This window comes from Pleurodeles waltl, chromosome 11 (genome assembly GCF_031143425.1).
Source record: "Pleurodeles waltl isolate 20211129_DDA chromosome 11, aPleWal1.hap1.20221129, whole genome shotgun sequence".
Classification (NCBI taxonomy): Eukaryota; Metazoa; Chordata; class Amphibia; order Caudata; family Salamandridae; genus Pleurodeles; species Pleurodeles waltl.
This window is the reverse complement of record NC_090450.1, coordinates 243,332,641-243,352,479: the sequence shown is the minus strand read 5'-3', so window position 1 is coordinate 243,352,479 and position 19,839 is coordinate 243,332,641. Positions and strand designations below refer to the sequence as shown.

Genomic DNA, 19,839 nt, shown 5'->3' with positions numbered 1-19,839 from the left:
CCGCCTTAGGGTGTTTAGATGTCAACCACTTTAACAGGGGGGTCCCTTCCAACCAGTGCTCCAGACATGTGGCTTCTGCCTGCGCTGGTCTGTGGATCCAGTTCAGAACCCACTGCAGCTGTGCGGCTGCATAGTAGCGTTTGAAGTTGGGGGCTCCCAGACCGCACACGTCCACCGTCCGTTGTAGCGTGGCTAGAGCCACCCGTGCTCTGCCACCGCCCCAGATGAGCTGCAGCAGGGCTGTGTTTAAGTTGCCGAAGAAGCTTTTAGGGATAGTTATCGGCAAGGCCGCAAAGTAGTATAGCAGCCTGGGTAAGATCAACATGTTTGCGATCGCCACCTTGCCAGGCGGCGAGAGCGGGAGCTTATTCCAGAATTGCAGTGAGCCTTTTATGGAGGTCAGTGCTCTCCCCAGATTCCCATCCCTTAGATCTTCTGTGTCATGGTATATATTTATCCCAAGGTATTTGAACGATTCCGGGCACCACTTTAGACGCCCTACCTGAGGGGCACCCTGGCTATTGGTTGGATGCTTTGCCAGAGGAAACGCACAAGACTTTTCCCAGTTTACCACTAGACCTGACAGGTCCCCGAACTCAGCTAATAAGGATATTACTAAGGGAACAGCTACGCGGCCGTTCCGAATGTATATTAAGGCATCGTCTGCGTATAATGAGATCGTGTGATGGAGCCCATTCCTGATTATTCCCCATTCGCGTTCCATGAGGCTTACTCTTGCCGCCAAGGGTTCCATTGCTATGGCAAACAGTAGCGGGGATAGAGGGCAGCCCTGCCTTGTGTCCCTGGAGATCGAAAAGCTATCAGAGATCACCCCACCCGTCTTCACCCTTGCACTTGGGTTAGAATATAGCGTCCGGACCCAGCGAATATAATTGGGTCCTATTCCCATGCGGGCCATTGTGGCCAATAGGAAGTCCCACTCGAGCGTATCGAAAGCCTTTTCGATATCCAGTGAGAGCACCATTTCCTCTCGTGTGTCTCGGGGAGTATCCCACATTATGCTCAGTAGTCTGCGAATATTTAGGAAGGTGTTGCGCCTAGGAATGAAGCCATTTTGGTCTGCTTGTACCAATAAGTGCATGAGGGGGGCTAATCTGTTAGCTAGGATTTTGCCTAATATTTTACAGTCTAGGTTCAGAAGTGATAGTGGTCTATAGGATTTAACATCTGTGGGATCGCGGCCCTGTTTGGGGAGTACCACTATCATAGCTTCTCTTTGGGATGTGGGCAGGCATTCGTTTGTCCACGCTTCTACGAACACTCTTAGAAGGTGAGGTTTCAGGCAAGGTAAGTGGGCTTTATAGTATTCTGCCGGTAGGCCATCTGCACCAGGCGCTTTATTTCTGGGCAATTGTGCAAGGGCTAATTCTATTTCATCCATTGTCATGGGAGCCTCAATTTTTTCTCTATCAGTTTGTGACAATTGCGGCAGGAGAGAGTCGGCGAGAAAAGTCTCAAGCTGTGGTGTAGTGCATGAGGTGCGTTTGGTGTATAAGTTTGACTAGTATTTTCTAAACGTCTCGTTTATCTCTGCTTGTGTGGTAGCCATAGCATGTGCACCCACACGTATGGCCCCTATTGGAGATTGCTGTCTATCCTCACGGAGCAGCCAAGCTAGCATTCTGCTTGATCTATCCCCTTCTGTTTGCAACCTTGTCAGGTGATAGTTGTAATCGTGGCAACGGAGTCTGCTGTCTCAGCGACATTATAATTTGAGCGCTTTTCTTTTAGGACAGTGTGAGAGATTTCAACTAGTGCTACCGCTATTTCCGTTGCTCTGAGCTCCTTCTCCAGTTTACTAATCTCCGCTTGCAAGGAGCGTCTCACTCCCCACGTGGAGGAAATGCATACTCCGCGTGCTACCACTTTGTTCCAGGGTTTACTGATGACTTGCACAACTCCCCCCTCTGTCACATTTAAGGCCAAATGCCACAGACATCATCTTATATCAGTTCTTTGCACCATCTGACCCAAATGCGACATTGAGTGCTCCTGTAGGAAAGATGATTCTTCAGAAATCTTTAAGTAGCTGCACATAAACACCATTGCTTCTTTATTGACAGAATCCACATCTATCAACAGGCTATTAGTGTCAGAAAAATCTAATACTTTAAATGCAAAGATGTTGGGCAGTCTGTGCTATTGTGGAGACAAAACATAGAATTCTAGAAGTATGTCTCCCAGAACCTTGGAAAATGATTCTGGCGAAGCTTATGCTGAGACAGATTTTTCTTTTTTTTGGTTTTTAGGGCCTCCTCCTATAGGTGATCAAGAAGATGAAAAAAAAGACATCAGTTCAGTGTTTTTTTTAGCGATTAGTTCATGTTTTTGCTTTCAAAATCTGTATGTTAATAAAGACTTCTATTCTGTACATAAACAAACATTTCTAGTTGCAGATTCCTTACCTTAGAATATTCCCCAGATGTTAGACTGAATCTAAGAAATCTTAAGTAGTACCCCTGTGTGCCAGTAGATGGAGTTGAACGGCTCTGCGTCAGCATCGTCTGCACCGGATGTGACATGTACGGTGCCTATATAGACACCACCTCAGCATTTTTTACCAGCGTTTTGACATTTTTGTTGCCTTATTTGCGCAGTTTTTCTCCCAGTGTGCTAGGGATGTTTCATGTAAAGCTGTTTTTAAACACCGCTTGACCTTTCATAGGCATATGTCTGTGACGGACCCCCTCCTGGTTTGCCTTTGTTGCCTGGAGTTCGACCACTACTGTCCAGACTGCAGCATCATGAATCCCAAAGCGATTCTTTAGTGGTATATGAAGCTCCAGATAGCTCAGCATTGGAGAACTCCGCACCATTCCAGGTCCCAGTCGCGAGGAAGGTCTTTGGTCTGCTCTGATAGTTGTTCCCCTTGGCCATCATCATGCTCAAAGTTGTTGCGCAAGTTCCACAAGCATAAAAGGGCCAAGAAGTCACAGCACTATTAGACTGCACCATGTCGATCAAAGTCATCGGATGAGGCACAGGAGAGACACTACTAGTTTAGTCCCTACTCCCACAGTCTACACTTGAAGCTGGAGCCAACCCTGTCCAACTCAGGAGGTTTCAGGCTGTGCACCTTGTCTTTGGGTGTGTTGACCCTGGGGAGCCTTTGCTTTCCACAGGTGCTAGTGGGGCGGGCACCAACTAGATTTCCGCAGTCAGGTTTGCCCTCTGTGCCATTCAGGCCCTCTGGATCTGATTTTGGACCGACCCCGTGTCGCAACGCCATGAAATTTGATGGGGCTTTGTCCTGTGGCGTCGTTCACAGTGCCACCAATCCTACACTCATTTCTCACTCTGACACTGAGCCGGACCGGCATCCTGCAATGGCAACACTGGTGCTTACCGGCCCCCATTGATTGTCTGAGACTGTGCCTCCCTTCCTTGACTGGCCCTGTGAGGATCTAGACTGTGATGGTTCTGAGGCTGCCTTTGGCTACCCTAAGCCGGATGAAGAGCATTTGCCCAGTCAGAAGACTACAAGTGGTCTGAGGAGCTGACCAATGCAAGTGGTCTGGACACCACTCCAGACTCTGGCTTGTTTTGTCATCATGGTGTGGCTACAGATGAAGGGACATCTTTTGCTAAAGTAAAACGGACGGCAGCTGAAGTCCTCAACACCAGCTGCTCTCTGTGGAAGTCAAGGCCAATATCTTGACAAAGGTGCTTCTGCCGGGGATGTCCCACTCAGAACCCCTACTGCCCTTTGTAATTATTATTTTTGTATCTGTGCACTGTGGGTCAATGAGGTTGTGACCAGCATGGCACCCTGCATCAGTTTTTCCTTCCAAAATAGGGCTTTGGGAGAAAGATCAATATAACACACACTCAGTCGCTTCAAGCACACACCTTTCAAGTGGAAGTGGTCAGATGCGAACGAATTCTATATTTCGATTACTATGCTTTTAATGTGGCTGAGCTAGTGGGTTAAATGTGGCCTTTCTCAGGAGGACTGCTAAAGTACCACATTGAACCAGAACTTCTCAGCTGTACTATGTATGTATCCAGTTAGACATTGCAAGCACTTGTAGATATATTGTAGATGTTTTCTTAACACTGAAGTGAGCATGTAGGCACATCAGACCATGAGAGGGCATACTACGCTTATGATGGGGACTTCTGCAAAAAGAGGGGGTAGTGTATCCAGGGCTGCAGAGTTTTTTTTTCTTCTTTGTTTCCTGTGGTGGACAGAAAGAAGGGACAATTGGATGGAGGGCAGCCTTGTTGTATTATTGTTTTTTTATTTTGTATTTTTTAATGGATAAAGGTGACCTAATATGGGAAAGGTTTTTATTTTTTTAAACAGCCCCCCCCCCCCCACCTGCCCTCCAGTGTTAAAATATCGAGGAAATGTGAGGTCTGCAAGGTTCTATTTTGTTTTCAATCTAGTGCCAGGGAGGAGGGCGATGAGGATGTAACAGTATGCATGGAGGAATTTGCAACACCCCCCAAAACCAAAAAAACACACAGACACACATACATAAATACTCGCACACACATTCTCACAAACACTCTCACATACTTACACTTTAGTGACCAGTTGATTGATTGTTTACTTTAAGGTACGTGGTTAGGAAATACAATATTATGTTTTTATTTATTTTTTATTGTCCTGTGGTTGAGACTGCTCCCGGCATTGGCACAGATAGCTTTCTATTTTGATCGCTCGGACTGTAGGCTACCTGTGAGAGATTGAGTTAGAATGACATATATATGTGTGACACTGGCGTATTTAACACAGGATCATGGGGTTAGACCATTTCTGTTGACTGTGGGTGCTGTAGTTCAGAGCACTTACCTTGAGGACTTGGCTGAGCTTAAGTGCTCTGCACATTCTTTCTTGGAGGTCCGGTCAACATCCGTATTGACTCCTCTCTTAATACTGTAAAACATTCTAAATGTAGGTTATGTGGGTTTATTTTCATACAAAAGCACCTTTGTGTCTCAGTTATGAGGAACAATGAGGAAGTTATTTCAGTTGGTAAAGCTGGTGAAATATCAATATGAAGGCTTGAGGAGTTTTGTCATAAGAGTTGGATTCTTTTCTGCTTAATTAACTAATATGATCCACCATTATCAAATTATTTTTGTTTTGTGTACAGTTGATTTACTGTTGTGCAAAAGCTAATCAATGAAGATGTAGTACTGCCTTTTTTGGTCTGAACAGAATTTTCATTTGTGCCGCAAGGTATGTAGAAATTGAAGCCAGGAAAATTAGCAAATGGACCCACTGGTCTTGCTTTTATCAGTAGTCTGCTAGATCTTTCACGGTGCACAATGAGAATCCACTGATGCAGAAATAAAGAAATCACTAATTGACTTTTGGATGCATTAAAAAATAATAATAATAATAATAATCGAATGGATTTTGGATTTTATTGCTAAGTTTTAACTGTTGGTTTTGTTACAAATGCAATTTAGCTGCAATTGTCCCAGATGATCATTAGTGTACATTTTTGTTTTTAAAGCTGACCGAACAAGAAGTGGAATCTATATTGGACAAGGCAATGGTCCTATTCAGGTTTATGCAGGAAAAAGATGTGTTTGAACGATATTACAAGCAACACTTAGCCAGAAGACTACTTACAAACAAAAGTGTTTCAGATGACTCCGAAAAAAATATGATCTCTAAATTGAAGGTAAGAAACATGTAATACATTGTGATTAATATTAATGATTATAAATAGTTGCATTGTATATTTTAATCTAGTCCTTGGAGTTCAGCTGGATTTTAATTTACAAAATGTGGGTATTCATCTCTTGCATATATTGCAACCCCGTTATACGTCGAGGATAAAGCACAATAAATACGTCTTCTTTTTCTGTTTTCATACAGTGAAGTCTTTTTTTTTTTTTTTTTTTTTTTTAAGTAAGATGTTATGATTCTAGTTTATCACTCAAATTATTTTTGTTTGAATCTTTTTTTACTGTTTTTATGAACAGTTCGCATTTACACTTCTTAGTTAATAACATTTGCTATCTGATACATGTATGTCAATGGTAGACGGCAATCACAGTAGATCCGGTGAAAAGTAAGCATACTATAGAGAACAGAAGTAGTATGTAACAGGTGTGGTATATGGTATTCTTTCACATGTATGAGAACAGCAATAATTGTTTGCTAAGAGCAAGTCCGAATACAGACTTGCAAAAATTGAGCTAGTATAAAATAATTTCAGTTGCATGTACATTGGTGTCTGCAATTTAACTATGTGTCTACAAAGTACAGTTCAATTGTTTAATAATAAAACATGAGTTGAAACAACAAGCTAGAGGTTAATGCATTAACTACTAAATATGGGATTACAAAACACTGTTAGTTTTTTTTTTGTCATTGTTATTGGTACATCTGTTTAGGGGAATGGAGAGGTTTCCAGTGAGTCTTGTTTCCAAAGTTTCAAAGAGTCAACTAATTGCTATTGAGTGGGTCTATGATACATTTCTCATTTCCATTTCCATATGTTCTGGTGTCACACAGGCGGTTAATTAAGCAGGGCCGAATGCTCTTAACAAATCCACTTCATTACCAACTGGGGATTCAGACCCATTGGCAACCATGTTAGTGATGGGTGTGTGTAAATCAGCCAGTATTGCATCCCAGCTAGAGGCTATTGGAGATTTGCGGAGGCCAAGGTCATCTTCCTATGGAGCGCAACACTCTCCGCTTGTTACCAAATCATCATTGACTGTGACTAGGCCTCGTAGCATGGCGCATCAGGCAACTTCTATCTGCGTGTGATTAGTTTTTTGTCTAGTATGAGACCTAGGTCTAAAAACCTCAACGTGACAGTTACTTTTGGATCAATGGAAGAGTCCCAGTATGCAAGTCTCCCATGTAAAGTGGATTGTGCTGTTCACACAATGCAGCAATCTCTTCATCACCACCTCCCAGTAGCTCTGTAAGCTGGGGAATGACCATAACATGTGTAATAGGTCAATGTCCAGTAGATGGCAGTGGGGGCATTGTGCATCTGCTTGACGAAAATAACAGTTGATTTTTTTCAGGCATTAAATAGGCGCGATTGACAAAATAAATACTGGATAAGACCGAACTTGGTGTTGCCTGGTATTTTCATTGGGCTTTCCAGTAAGCTAGAACATTGTTTATCTGTGTATGGTGTACCCCAAGTGGTTTCCTAATGGTCACATAGTGTTGTGAGTGGGTGGGGGAGTATGGTGTCTTAGGGAGTCTGCCAACCATTGCACTAAATGTCTACCGGTGCCAAGCACATGCAAATATTGCAGCAACAGGTGTGTGGGAGGTACTTGGGTTATTTCCCCGATATCTGTCTTAGCACACCTGTGATACAGCGATGGAGGAAGAAGCTTCCAGGTGGTAAACCACTCTCCTCTCTGTGCATCGTATGTGAGAAGAGTGTGGTTAATAACACACAAAAGGAGAGCACTGGGAGTGTTGCTACCCCACACCGCCTCCCAAAGGAACTATATCATCACTAAAGGTGTGGGGTAGTAGGAACTGAGGGTGGGCCTGGATCGATTCCCTCAGTATACTGTGTTAGAATCGTGTTAGATTCTGAAGTAGGGAAGTCAAGGTGGGAAAATGTCCAAATAAGGGGGTGCTATGTAGTACTACAGGTGGAAGGGGGAGTTCCCTTACGGACTAGGTCGTCTCACACACATAATAGTGTCTTGCTTCATCATTTGACCACCTAGCCCCACCCAAGTAAGATGATACTACTTGGGCGGACTCAACCTCTTGGTTAAAAGAACCAGAGGGAGTGCTGAAATTAGGCTTACTGGATAATGACCGAGATCCAGATGGGGTGAAAAATAAAATTACCAAGCAAGTCACCGATTGCTACTGCTAGTTTTAATGGGGGTGTATGCTGGTAAGGTTAAGAACATGGGGGAACAGGAGGCTCGTTAGAGGATAATGTCTCTTAGAGTCTAAAAAGGAATACGTATGACCAACATGTTTTTGCCCTCACTAAGTGCTGGTGGGTCAGGGGCATTCGTCAGTGTCGAAGCACACGCAGTAAGTGAGGTGCTCAAGGTGAAAAATATATGGCCTACCTGAACAGGTTGTTCACGGTGGGGTAGGTCTAGGATAGCCCGTGGTGGGGGGCAATTTGCCTCTGGTCTGGCTAGTGCAGGGGGAGGTTTTCCCTTGTAGTCACACTCACTCCAAAGGGAATACCATGGGGGGTTACCTACATGCCGGAGCCAGCCATTCCCTTTGGAGTGAGTGTGACTACAAGGGAACCCCCCCCCCCCCCCCCCCCCCGGCACTAGCCAGACCAGAGGCAAATCGCCCCCCACCACGGGCTATCCTAGACCTACCCCACCGTGAACAACCTGTTCAGGTAGGCCATATATTTTTCACCTTGAGCACCTCACTTACTGCGTGTGCTCCGACCCTGACGAATGCCCCTGACCCACCAGCACTTAGTGAGGGCAGAAACATGTTGGTCATACGTATTCCTTTTTAGACTCTAAGAGACATTATCCTCTAACGAGCCTCCTGTTCCCCCATGTTCTTAACCTTACCAGCATACACCCCCATTAAAACTAGCAGTAGCAATCGGTGACTTGCTTGGTAATTTTATTTTTCACCCCATCTGGATCTCGGTAATTATCCAGTAAGCCTAATTTCAGCACTCCCTCTGGTTCTTTTAACCAAGAGGTTGAGTCCGCCCAAGTAGTATCATCTTACTTGGGTGGGGCTAGGTGGTCAAATGATGAAGCAAGACACTATTATGTGTGTGAGACGACCTAGTCCGTAAGGGAACTCCCCCTTCCACCTGTAGTACTACATAGCACCCCCTTATTTGGACATTTTCCCACCTTGACTTCCCTACTTCAGAATCTAACACGATTCTAACACAGTATACTGAGGGAATCGATCCAGGCCCACCCTCAGTTCCTACTACCCCACACCTTTAGTGATGAGATAGAAGAGTGTGGTTGTCATAAAGATCCCCCAGTGTGTGAATTCCAGCTGCATGCCAGGAAGTCAGTTCTGAGGTCGATGTGATGTGAGGTCCATGTGGTGTCCTTAAAAGGGCTATGGCGGGTGTGTAGGGAATCGTCTTTCTTGTGAGGTGAAGACTTCTGCGGAAACAGCGATACACTGTATTCAGTAGTGGGCTTCAGGTATGGGATGTTTAGTGCATGGGTGGAATAGATGGAGTAAGTCAGGAAGTTTCCATGACGGGGACAATGTGTCAGTCAGATTTCGGGCGGCTAACCGGTGAGACACCCATTGTATTTGGGCCGCAAGAAAGTAGATCTCAAAGTTAGGGAGTGCCAGTTTGTCCTGGTCAGTGGATCTGTATGGCTTGGTAAGTGCCACTCTTCACTGGGAGTCGTGCCATATGAAATCTTGGACAATGTGCTCGAAGGAGCGAAAAAATGAGGCTGGGATGTATAAACAGAAGTATAAAAAAAATAAAAAAAATTAAACGAGGTAGAGCAACCTGTTGCCAACAGAAGAAGGGTCTTTCAGAAGGTCATTTGTGATTTCAGAGAGGGTACAGTGTGTAGATTGCCATCTAGCAGATTATTATCAGTATGGTAGACCTGGATTCCAAGATATCTGAAGGTGTCCGGTTGCCATATAAGAAAGGGAGCAGTGGAAAGTTGTCCGGGGTTAGGTGTAGTGGTCAAAAATATGAAGAGGCAGGATTTGGAACAATTAACCTGGAAGCCGGACAATTCCGCAACAGTAGGGAACATTGGGGTAATGGATGTGGGAAGGTGTGAGAGGTCTTGTAAGTAAATAAGAAGGTCATCCGCATAGTGTGATACCACATGCATGCCTTCACCCACGGGTATTCAACACTCATATTTCTGTGTTCCTGTGCACGAAGGGCTACAGCCAGGGGATCCACGGCCAGGGTGAAGAGGAGTGGGGACAGAGGGGTATAGTTGACGTGTGCCTCTCTCAATGTTGATAGGACTGGAAATCAGAGACCCTGTTCGCACCCTTGCCTAGGTGAGGTTTATAATAGGTGAATCATTTTCATGAAGCAGGCACCTAGTCCCATATTTGTCAGGACTTGGAGTAGATAGGGCCATTTTAATGCATTGAATGCCCTCGCTAGGTCGAGCACAAGGCAACCAGTATTGTCGGTTGAGTGATGTATCGTGGGACGGCACAAACCTGTTCTGATCCTTGTGGACCAAGTTGGAGACCAGCGGCTCAAGTCGGTCCTCTGCGATCTTTGCCAGTATTTTGTATTCTGAGTTCAAAAGTGACTGCGGTCTATACAAATTAAGGTGTGTTGGGTCTTTGTGTGGTTTTGGTAACAAAATTAGAAAAGTGTCACACAGTGAGTTGGGGAGGCGTACTGTGTCTAGTGCTCCCTCATAGAGGCTGAGCAGGCGGGGTGCTGGTAAAGGGGCTTATGCTTTATAGAGTTCCGATGGTAGCCCATCTGGGCCAGGAGTTTTACCTGTAATTAGAGCTTTAACAGTGTTTTGGACCTCTGTCAGTGTGATGGGTTTGTTTAGTTCTAAACGCTGGTCTACTGTAGTGTGAGGTAGGGGTAGTTCAGTTAGGAATGAGTCAATTGTAGCTGGTGGCCCTGTGAGATCGGTATAGTCCGGTGTAGTGAAAGTGCAACTCGTCATGAATTTCTCATTGTGTGTAAAATCGGGTGCCCACCCTGTCTTGTAATGCTCCTATAGGGCACTGGGGTCTGTCCAGTCTTATTAACCAGGCCAAGGGAGAACCCACCCTATCTGCCGCGGCATGCATCCTGGCCAAGTGCACCTCATAATTGAGGCATAGTAATTTTTCGAGGGCCGTCATATGCTCTTTTTGGGCTGCAACAAGTGCCAGGCGGTTGTCAGGGTCTTGTATTACTTCATTGTCCAGCTGGATCAGCTATTGTTCAACTGTTTTTACCTCCCCATCGAATTGTTTATGCTAGTTTCATGCCAGCCCCATGCAATGACCACAAAAGGTCACCTTAAAGGCTTGTCCCATTCTGTGGCACGTGTACCTGCAGAATCCTCATTAAGATCACAGTAGTCGGTTATCATGCGGCTGACGGACTCAAGAAATGCAGGCTCATTAAGGGCCGCCGGTTGCAACCGCCATGTGGGTTCCTGTGGGGGACCCGGGCCCCAAACTAGTTGGAGATACTGTGGATTATGGTACGAGGGTGTTCGATCTAGATAATCAGTTTGTGTTAAATATTGTGCAAGGTTAGCAGTGCAAAGTAGCCTGTTGATACGTACATGCAGTCCGTGTGAGGCAGAATAAAAGGATTAGACCCTAGTGGAGTCATTATGGGTGCGCCAGATATCAAAGAAGCCCCAGTTGTTTAGCCAGTTAGTGAGGGTGTGAGCATAGGAGGTCGCTATTGTGCGCGATAGATAGGCGAAGGAGTGGTCAAGGGCCACCTCTAAAACACTATTGAAGTCTACCCCGAGTAGCCAGGGTAAACCTCTGCCCCTTCCCACCCCCCAATGAGCTAGAGTTCCTGATAGTTGCCTTAAGAAAGAGGCCAGGTCGGTATTGGGAGCATAAATGTTGCCAATGAAGACATGGTTGCCATTTAAACAGCATTTCAAAAACACATATCTGCCCTCTGGGTCCGTTACGACTTCTTCCATTGCAAACAGGACCCCAGTCCAAATTCGTATAAGGGCCCAGCAATCATAGAAAGAGTAGTTAGTGGAATATATCTGCCCGTACCAGCGCTGCCAAAGTTTGTCAGTTTCTAGAGCTGTCAGGTGGGATTCCCCCAACAAGGCAATGTTTATGGCGTGTTGGCGGCGGTAGGAGTAGATTGCACAGCGCCAACACGCCACGATAGTGGGGATCATGATACCGTATTGTGGTGGACCCCGCACCTCAGTGAAAAGTGCTGATGGGAAAAGATTAGAGTGACAGATATATTAGTTGTGTGTAGGCCAGCAGTTTTACCTTGTACACTAGACCGCAGTAGGCAACACATAAGAGAAAAAACAAAACATGTAAACTTTAACAAGTTAACTGCCTAAAGGGCAGTGCACTTCAACCAGTCGCCCAAACCCATTAAAAAGATTGAGTTGAGGGGAGTGGGGGAGAGAAAGGTGGCAGCGAGTACTTCAGTATTGGTTGATAAAGTGCATGTCCCAGAGCGTTCCTCCCAGTTGTCTTGGGTAAGATCTGGCATTTTCTCCTCCAGTTAGTTAAGGACTTACAAGCCGGAGACCAGTCGTCCAAGGTATGCATGTCCTAGCTGGTAAGTGAGTAGGTGGACTGATGTTTGTGTTACAGGAAGCCTATGTGCATCAGGACTGGCTGGGGCCCAGCAGTGCTTGACTAGTCTCTGGAGGACAGTGTCTGCTGTTTATGGAGTGGCGTGGTGGGGGTATCAAATCGCAGCCAGAGGGCCATGCAGCAATCAAACTTTCCTCGTCAGATGATCGTGGCCTCTGTTTCCTGACTGGACTGACTCCAGCGGGGTGTAACGGCAATAGCAACAACCTCTTCCAGTGCCCGGTGACGCTCCGCAATAACTTGTTCAAGATCTGCGGTAGCCTGCAAGGTGTTGTGCGCCTTCTGGCAAGGTCCTTACCAGCTGCGCGGCTGTTAAAGAGTGGAGGGTTTCTGTCCATCAAGGCCAGACTCTTCTAGCCATTTCCACGTGTCCCCTGGGAATGTGAAGAAATGTTTAATGCCCTTTGCCACCACACGCAAATAGTAGTGAGTATCGAAGATCCAATTCCTGGAGTCGATGCTTAACGTCAAGGAGAGAGCCTCGCTGCCGTTGGACTGCAAGTCTGTAGTCCGGAAAGAACATTATTTTGGCATTGTCAACCTTCACCTCAGACAGTAGTTAGGTCTCATGCAAGCACCTTGTCTCTGTCTCAATTATGCAATAAACAAATCACCATGGGTCTGGTGTTTGAACCAGGTGGAGGTCCACGTGTTGGTACCCAATGGGCTGAATGGAGGGGAAGCGGGATAGTGCTTCACCTGTGAGTAGTCCATACTATCAGGTTTCTCTCTATATCAACGCGTCGCGGCCTTCAGTGCCCTCCGGGAGGCCCACCATGTGGATGTTGTCCTGCAGGACCTCCCCTCAGCGTCCTCGATGCACGTTTCCAGGACATGTACTCTATCAGAGAGAGTTCGTAGCAAGGAGTTCATAGTTTGAACTTGTGGCTGCAGCGTTTTGATGGCTTGTTCTGCTGTCTTTACCTTGGTTGTGATCTTCCCATGGTCCACGTGTAGCAGGGTGACATCCAATGCCACTGTCAATTATGGTTTCTAGTGAGGATCTGGATTGTTCAGTGGCCATCAGTACAGCATTTAACTTGGGTTCCAATGAAGCGGGTGTGCGCCCTGCTCCCGTGCGCCCGATTTCCGTTGAAGATGAGGCCTGGGAACAAGAAGACGCCTGGTGATCTGTTGTCGTGTTCTCCCCATCTTGGCCACACCAGTTCCACTGTGAGTTTTAGGAGCGGTACCGAGACCCGCTTGATAATGGCCATGGGTTAGACGCACCTCAGCACGAGTAGCCCCAGTTATTTATTGTGCAGGTGATTTTAAGTCAGTGTTGGTGGTTTCCAAGTGTTGACCCCACTTGAGGACTGGAGAGCAGCAGAGAGCGTTGCGCTGTGGTCAAGTATTTAGCAGTATGTAGACCTGCATTAATAGATGGCGGTGTGGATCACTATTTCCCCCTGAGTTGTAGGTGTACTGTCAACAGAACAAAAACATGGCTTAAGCACCTCGCCACTGTGGGGGGCTTCAAGGGTTATTATCCACTAATGAAGGCGTGATGGCCAGCAGGCAGGGGACAAAGTGTCAGGATGATGTTATTGGGCAGCAAGTTATTTCAAAATATAGTGTCCGGTAGATGCGGCCAGGTCCAGCTCAACTTTGCATGACCATTTAGAAAGCAATCCTCCGCTCTGTCAGTGGCCCATCTGTGTGAGTCTCCCTTGTGATGTGGGTCAGAGGGATAAAGTGTCTTGCAGGGGGTTTTGTAGAATCCACGGTGCACTCACTGTGAAGCCGCTGTCAGTATCAGACGGTATGGCCAATGCAGGTCAACGGGGGGAACAAACCATTCCACCGCAACGGTTTAAGTGCCTACCTCGTAGCAACTTCTCCGGCCACCGAAGTCTTTGGAGCACCCAGCGGCTTGGCTCGGCTCCAGAGGCTAGTGTGGGTCTCAATCCTCCCTGCCGTGCAGCACAGTCGGAGCCTTTAATGTGCGCTCCACACCCCCACTGTACCTCCAGCTCACCGCTGGTTCCTTGCGCCCACACTGCCGCTCAGGGACCTAGTCATTTCTGCTGCCAGTCCCAGCAGCACAACGGTCCTCTCGATGGTTGACAACTGTTGGGCTCCCACCAGGATTCTGAGCATGAGGTGTCCAGTACCTATGTTGGCAAGCGGTGCCAGATCCGGTTATTCTTCAGATCAAATTTTTCCCCCACCGGGCTCACACAATCTGTGTAGCGCAGCCACAGGCTGGGTCCTCTGCATGATCGCTTATGTGTTTACTCATCTCAGCGGATCATCGGTTCAGTCCCCATCCGTTTCATTACTCCGGTTGGTCGTTTTTATTCGCTGGATAAGTAACGTAGCCTCCAAATGTGGCATAAAATTGGGTGGCAGAATTGAGATGGCTCTCAACGCATCCGGCATGTTTCCTCGCTGGCCACGCCCCCCTCAGTTTATTATTATTTTTTTACATTTGTCTTTGTAAGTATTTTAGATTTGTAGAGCAATTTTACTCTGTATTATTTTAATTTAGTTAATATTTTTGACACTTCTGTAAACACGTTTCTGATGGATATTTCAAACCACAGATTCATCACCTTTAGGATATTGCCAGGCATCAGACTTGATCTGGTGATCCATCAGGAATGTTCCAGTGTGGCAGTAGGTGGCTCCAAGGTGACTGTAATCCTCCACCCTCCGCCAGCCAGGGCAAAGCCACATATATGCACACTGATATTGGTTCCTTTCCAAGCTGTTTGCCATGGATCAGGCTCTTTGCTACCAATTTCATCTTTTCTTCCAGTGACTGCAGAACTTTTCACAGTGAAATAGGGAACAATATCCCCACTGAAAATGACTGAATTCAAATAGTTCTGGGAGTGCTGGAAACAGAAGTCAGTCACTGACCTAAATGAGATGTCTAGTAAGACACTCAGCACAATTCTGATGTGTGAAAAGTGTGCCCTTGTGTATCACACGCCAATTCGCCACTGAGAGTGAAAACTCTGAGCACAAGAAGAGTTTGTGGTCAAAACATAGGTTCTCCTCCAAGACATAGGCCTGTCACCTTCCTAGTCTTAAGGCTGCTTGCACTAAAAGTCCTCCAGGTCAGAATCTTCCGTAAGGCCAGATTGAAGCCGAGACAGAAATGTAAGAAGGCCAAGCAGTACTCAACCCCATCCCATTGCTCAGAGTCTAGTATGAAGGTGTTAATGGATCTTGCAGATGGCCCCAGCGAGCTCCAAAGTCCCCAGGCCATCTTCAACTCCCCAGCAGATAGCAGTATTTAAGGAGGCCATGCTGCCGATCTTTTGTTTGATTCTGGCTCCCATTGCCATGCTTTTGGATCCCACGGAGCCCCCGTCAGACTTCTGCTAGTGGGTCTGCTACTCATGCTGTTGGTCCCTTGGGGCCTGCTACCATCCTGTGGCTACATTTGCACGGATAACTACTGGTTCGATGGCATCTGTCGCTGTAGATACGCATGTTTTGCAATAGCTCGCCATCTGGTGTTGGGCCGGAGTGTTACAAGTTGTTTTTCTTCGAAGAAGTCTTTCGAGTCACGGGACCGAGTGACTCCTCCTTTTGTCTCCATTGCGCATGGGCGTCGACTCCATCTTCGATTGTTTTTTTTCCGCCATCGGGTTCGGACGTGTTCCTGTCGCTCCGAGTTTCGGAACGGAAAGATAGCCAATTTCTGAAGATTTTCGTCGGTATTGTTGTGTTCGGGATCGGCGTAGTTAGATTCAACACCGCATCGAAGATCGAAGAGCTCCGGTGCCCTTCGGGGTAGTTTTTCGATCCCCCGTCGGGGCCTGGTCGGCCCGACCGCGTGCTGAAGAATGCCGATGGAACGGACCCCATTCCGTTTCTGCCCCAAATGCCACAATAAATACCCCTATACAGACCAACACTTGGTCTGTAACCTGTGCCTGTCACCTGAGCACAGTGAAGACACCTGCGAGGCCTGTCGTGCGTTCCGGTCCCGAAAAACACTCCGAGACCGTCGAGTCAGAAGACTTCAGATGGCGTCCGCGCCGACAGCCCACCGAGAGTTCGAGGAACAAGAAGAGGAAGGTACCTTCTCGATCCAAGAATCGGACTCCGAAGGATTCGACGATACACAAACCGTGAGTAAGACGTCGAAAACCACACAGAGGAAGATTTACAAGGCCCAGGGGACGCCACTGCCATCAGGCCATGGCTCCACCCATAAATTCGGTGACCGACCGTCGGCACCGAAAAAGGCCCAAACAGTGCCGAGATCGTCCGACTCCGGTCGAGACACCGGCACGCAGCCTTCTTGGGACCGAGAAAGTGCTGGAGACAAGCCTCGACACCGAGATGCCGGTGTGGACACGGCTTGACGCCGAGACAGCGGCACCGAAGAAGATCGACGCCGAGAGGTTTCGGCCCCGAAAAAGAAAAAAGTCACCTCGGAGCCGAAAAAACACGCAGACAGGGTTTCGGTGCCGAAACAAACTGCAAGCGACCCAGCTTCAGGCTCTTATACAGAAGAGCACTTGCTAACCTCCCAAATGCAAAAGCATAGGTTTGAGGAAGAGCTACAATCAACTGATGTGGACCATACGCAAAAGCGTATTTTCATACAGCAGGGGACAGGAAAAATAAGCACCCTTCCCCCCCCATTAGAAGAAAGAGAAGGTTGGAGTTCCAAACTGAACAGACACCACAACCAAAAGTGGTGAAAAGAGTTACCCCACCACCCTCTCCTCCGCCCGTGATTAACGTCTCACCAGCACAAACTCCATCACACTCCCCAGCTCACACCACCATAAGCCAGGGTGACCAAGATCAAGACGCATGGGACCTATACGACGCCCCAGTGTCAGATAATAGTCCGGAGGCATACCCTACGAAGCCATCTCCACCAGAGGACAGCACCGCGTATTCTCAAGTGGTGGCTAGAGCAGCACAATTTCACAACGTAAGCCTCCACTCAGAACAGGTCGAGGATGATTTTTTATTCAACACACTCTCCTCCACCCACAGCTCATACCAAAGCCTGCCTATGCTCCCTGGTATGCTCCGGCACGCAAAAGAAATCTTTAAGGAGCCGGTCAAAAGTAGGGCAATCACACCAAGGGTGGAAAAAAAGTATAAGGCGCCTCCTACAGACCCGGTTTTCATCACTACACAGCTGCCACCAGACTCTGTCGTTGTAGGAGCAGCTAGGAAAAGGGCCAACTCCCACACATCTGGAGATGCACCACCCCCAGATAAAGAAAGCCGCAAGTTCGATGCAGCTGGTAAGAGAGTCGCAGCACAAGCTGCAAACCAGTGGCGCATCGCGAACTCCCAGGCACTACTTGCGCGCTATGACAGAGCCCACTGGGACGAGATGCAACATCTCATTGAACATCTGCCCAAGGACTTACAAAATAGGGCAAAACAAGTGGTTGAGGAGGGACAGACCATTTCCAACAACCAGATCCGCTCCTCCATGGACGCTGCAGATACAGCTGCACGGACAATTAATACATCTGTAACTATCAGAAGGCATGCATGGCTCCGAACGTCTGGATTTAAACCAGAGATTCAACAAGCAGTTCTCAATATGCCGTTTAACGAAAAAGAACTGTTCGGTCCAGAAGTGGACACAGCGATTGAGAAACTCAAAAAAGATACGGACACTGCCAAAGCCATGGGCGCACTCTACTCCCCGCAGAGCAGAGGGAATTACAGCACATTCCGTAAAACACCCTTTCGAGGGGGGTTTCGGGGTCAGAGCACACAAGCCAGCACCTCACAAGCAACACCGTCCAGTTACCAGGGACAGTATAGAGGAGGTTTTCGGGGACAATATAGAGGAGGGCAATTCCCTAGGAATAGAGGAAGATTTCAGAGCCCCAAAACCCCTACTACTAAACAGTGACTCACATGTCACTCACCCCCTCCACACAACACCAGTGGGGGGAAGAATAAGTCATTATTACAAGGCATGGGAGGAAATCACTACAGACACTTGGGTTCTAGCAATTATCCAACATGGCTATTGCATAGAATTTCTACAATTCCCTCCAAACATACCACCAAAAGCACAAAATTTGACAACACACCATTCCAATCTCCTGGAGATAGAAGTGCAGGCACTATTGCAAAAGAATGCAATCGAATTAGTGCCAAACACACAAATAAACACAGGAGTTTACTCACTGTACTTTCTGATACCAAAGAAGGACAAAACGCTGAGACCAATCCTAGACCTCAGAGTAGTTCACACTTTCATCAAATCAGACCACTTTCACATGGTCACACTACAAGAAGTATTGCCATTGCTAAAACTACACGACTACATGGCAACTTTAGACCTCAAGGATGCTTATTTCCATATACCAATACACCCATCGCACAGGAAATACCTAAGGTTTGTATTCAAGGGAATACATTACCAATTCAAGGTACTGCCTTTCGGATTAACAACCGCACCAAGAGTCTTTACCAAATGTCTAGCGGTAGTCGCTGCACACATAAGAAGGCAGCAAATACATGTGTTCCCATATCTAGACGACTGACTAATCAAGGCCCATTCGTTAATAGAGTGCTCAAATCACACAAATCATATCATACAAACCCTCTTCAAACTAGGGTTCACCGTCAATTTCACAAAATCCAAAATTCTGCCGCGCAAGGTACAACAATACCTGGGAGCCATAATAGACACATCAAAAGGAGTAGCCACTCCAAGTCCACAAAGAATTCAAAATTTCAACACCATCATACAACGCATGTATCCAACACAAAGGACACAAGCAAAGATGGTACTACAACTCCTAGGCATGATGTCTTCATGCATAGCCATTGTCCCAAACGCAAGACTGCACATGAGGCCCTTACAACAGTGCCTAGCATCACAATGGTCACAAGCACAGGGTCACCTTCTAGATCTGGTGTTAATAGACCGCCAAACTTACCTCTCGCTTCTGTGGTGGAACAACATAAATTTAAACAAAGGGCTGCCTTTCCAAGACCCAGTGCCACAATACGTAATAACAACAGATGCTTCCATGACAGGGTGGGGAGCACACCTCGATCAACACAGCATACAAGGACAATGGAACGTACATCAAACAAAACTGCATATAAATCACCTAGAACTTCTAGCAGTTTTTCAAGCACTAAAAGCTTTCCAACCAATAATAGTTCACAAATACATTCTCGTCAAAACAGACAACATGACAACAATGTATTATCTAAACAAGCAAGGGGGGACGCACTCTACGCAGTTAAGCCTGCTAGCACAAAAGATTTGGCGTTGGGCAATTCACAACCAAATTCGCCTAATAGCACAATTTATACCAGGGATCCAAAATCAACTCGCAGACAATCTCTCTCGAGATCACCAACAGGTCCACGAATGGGAAATTCACCCCCAAATTCTGAACACTTATTTCAAACTCTGGGGAACACCTCAGATAGACTTGTTTGCGACAAAGGAGAACGCAAAATGCCAAAACTTCGCATCCAGATACCCACACAAACAGTCCCAAGGCAATGCCCTATGGATGAACTGGTCAGGGATATTTGCCTACGCTTTTCCTCCTCTCCCTCTCCTTCCTTACCTGGTAAACAAACTCAGTCAAAACAAACTCATATTAATAGCA

The 19,839-nt window shown here is 46.7% G+C and overlaps 1 protein-coding gene across 1 annotated transcript in view; it reads left to right on the top strand.

Annotated features, from left to right (window-relative positions):
• The window catches only part of CUL3 (cullin 3), a 335,007-nt gene that overhangs the window by 150,428 nt on the left and 164,740 nt on the right, over positions 1-19,839 (top strand). The window contains exon 9 of the mRNA XM_069213488.1: positions 5,490-5,660. Coding sequence (XP_069069589.1) covers positions 5,490-5,660 — 171 coding nt within the window. The remainder of the gene's footprint in view (positions 1-5,489; positions 5,661-19,839) is intronic.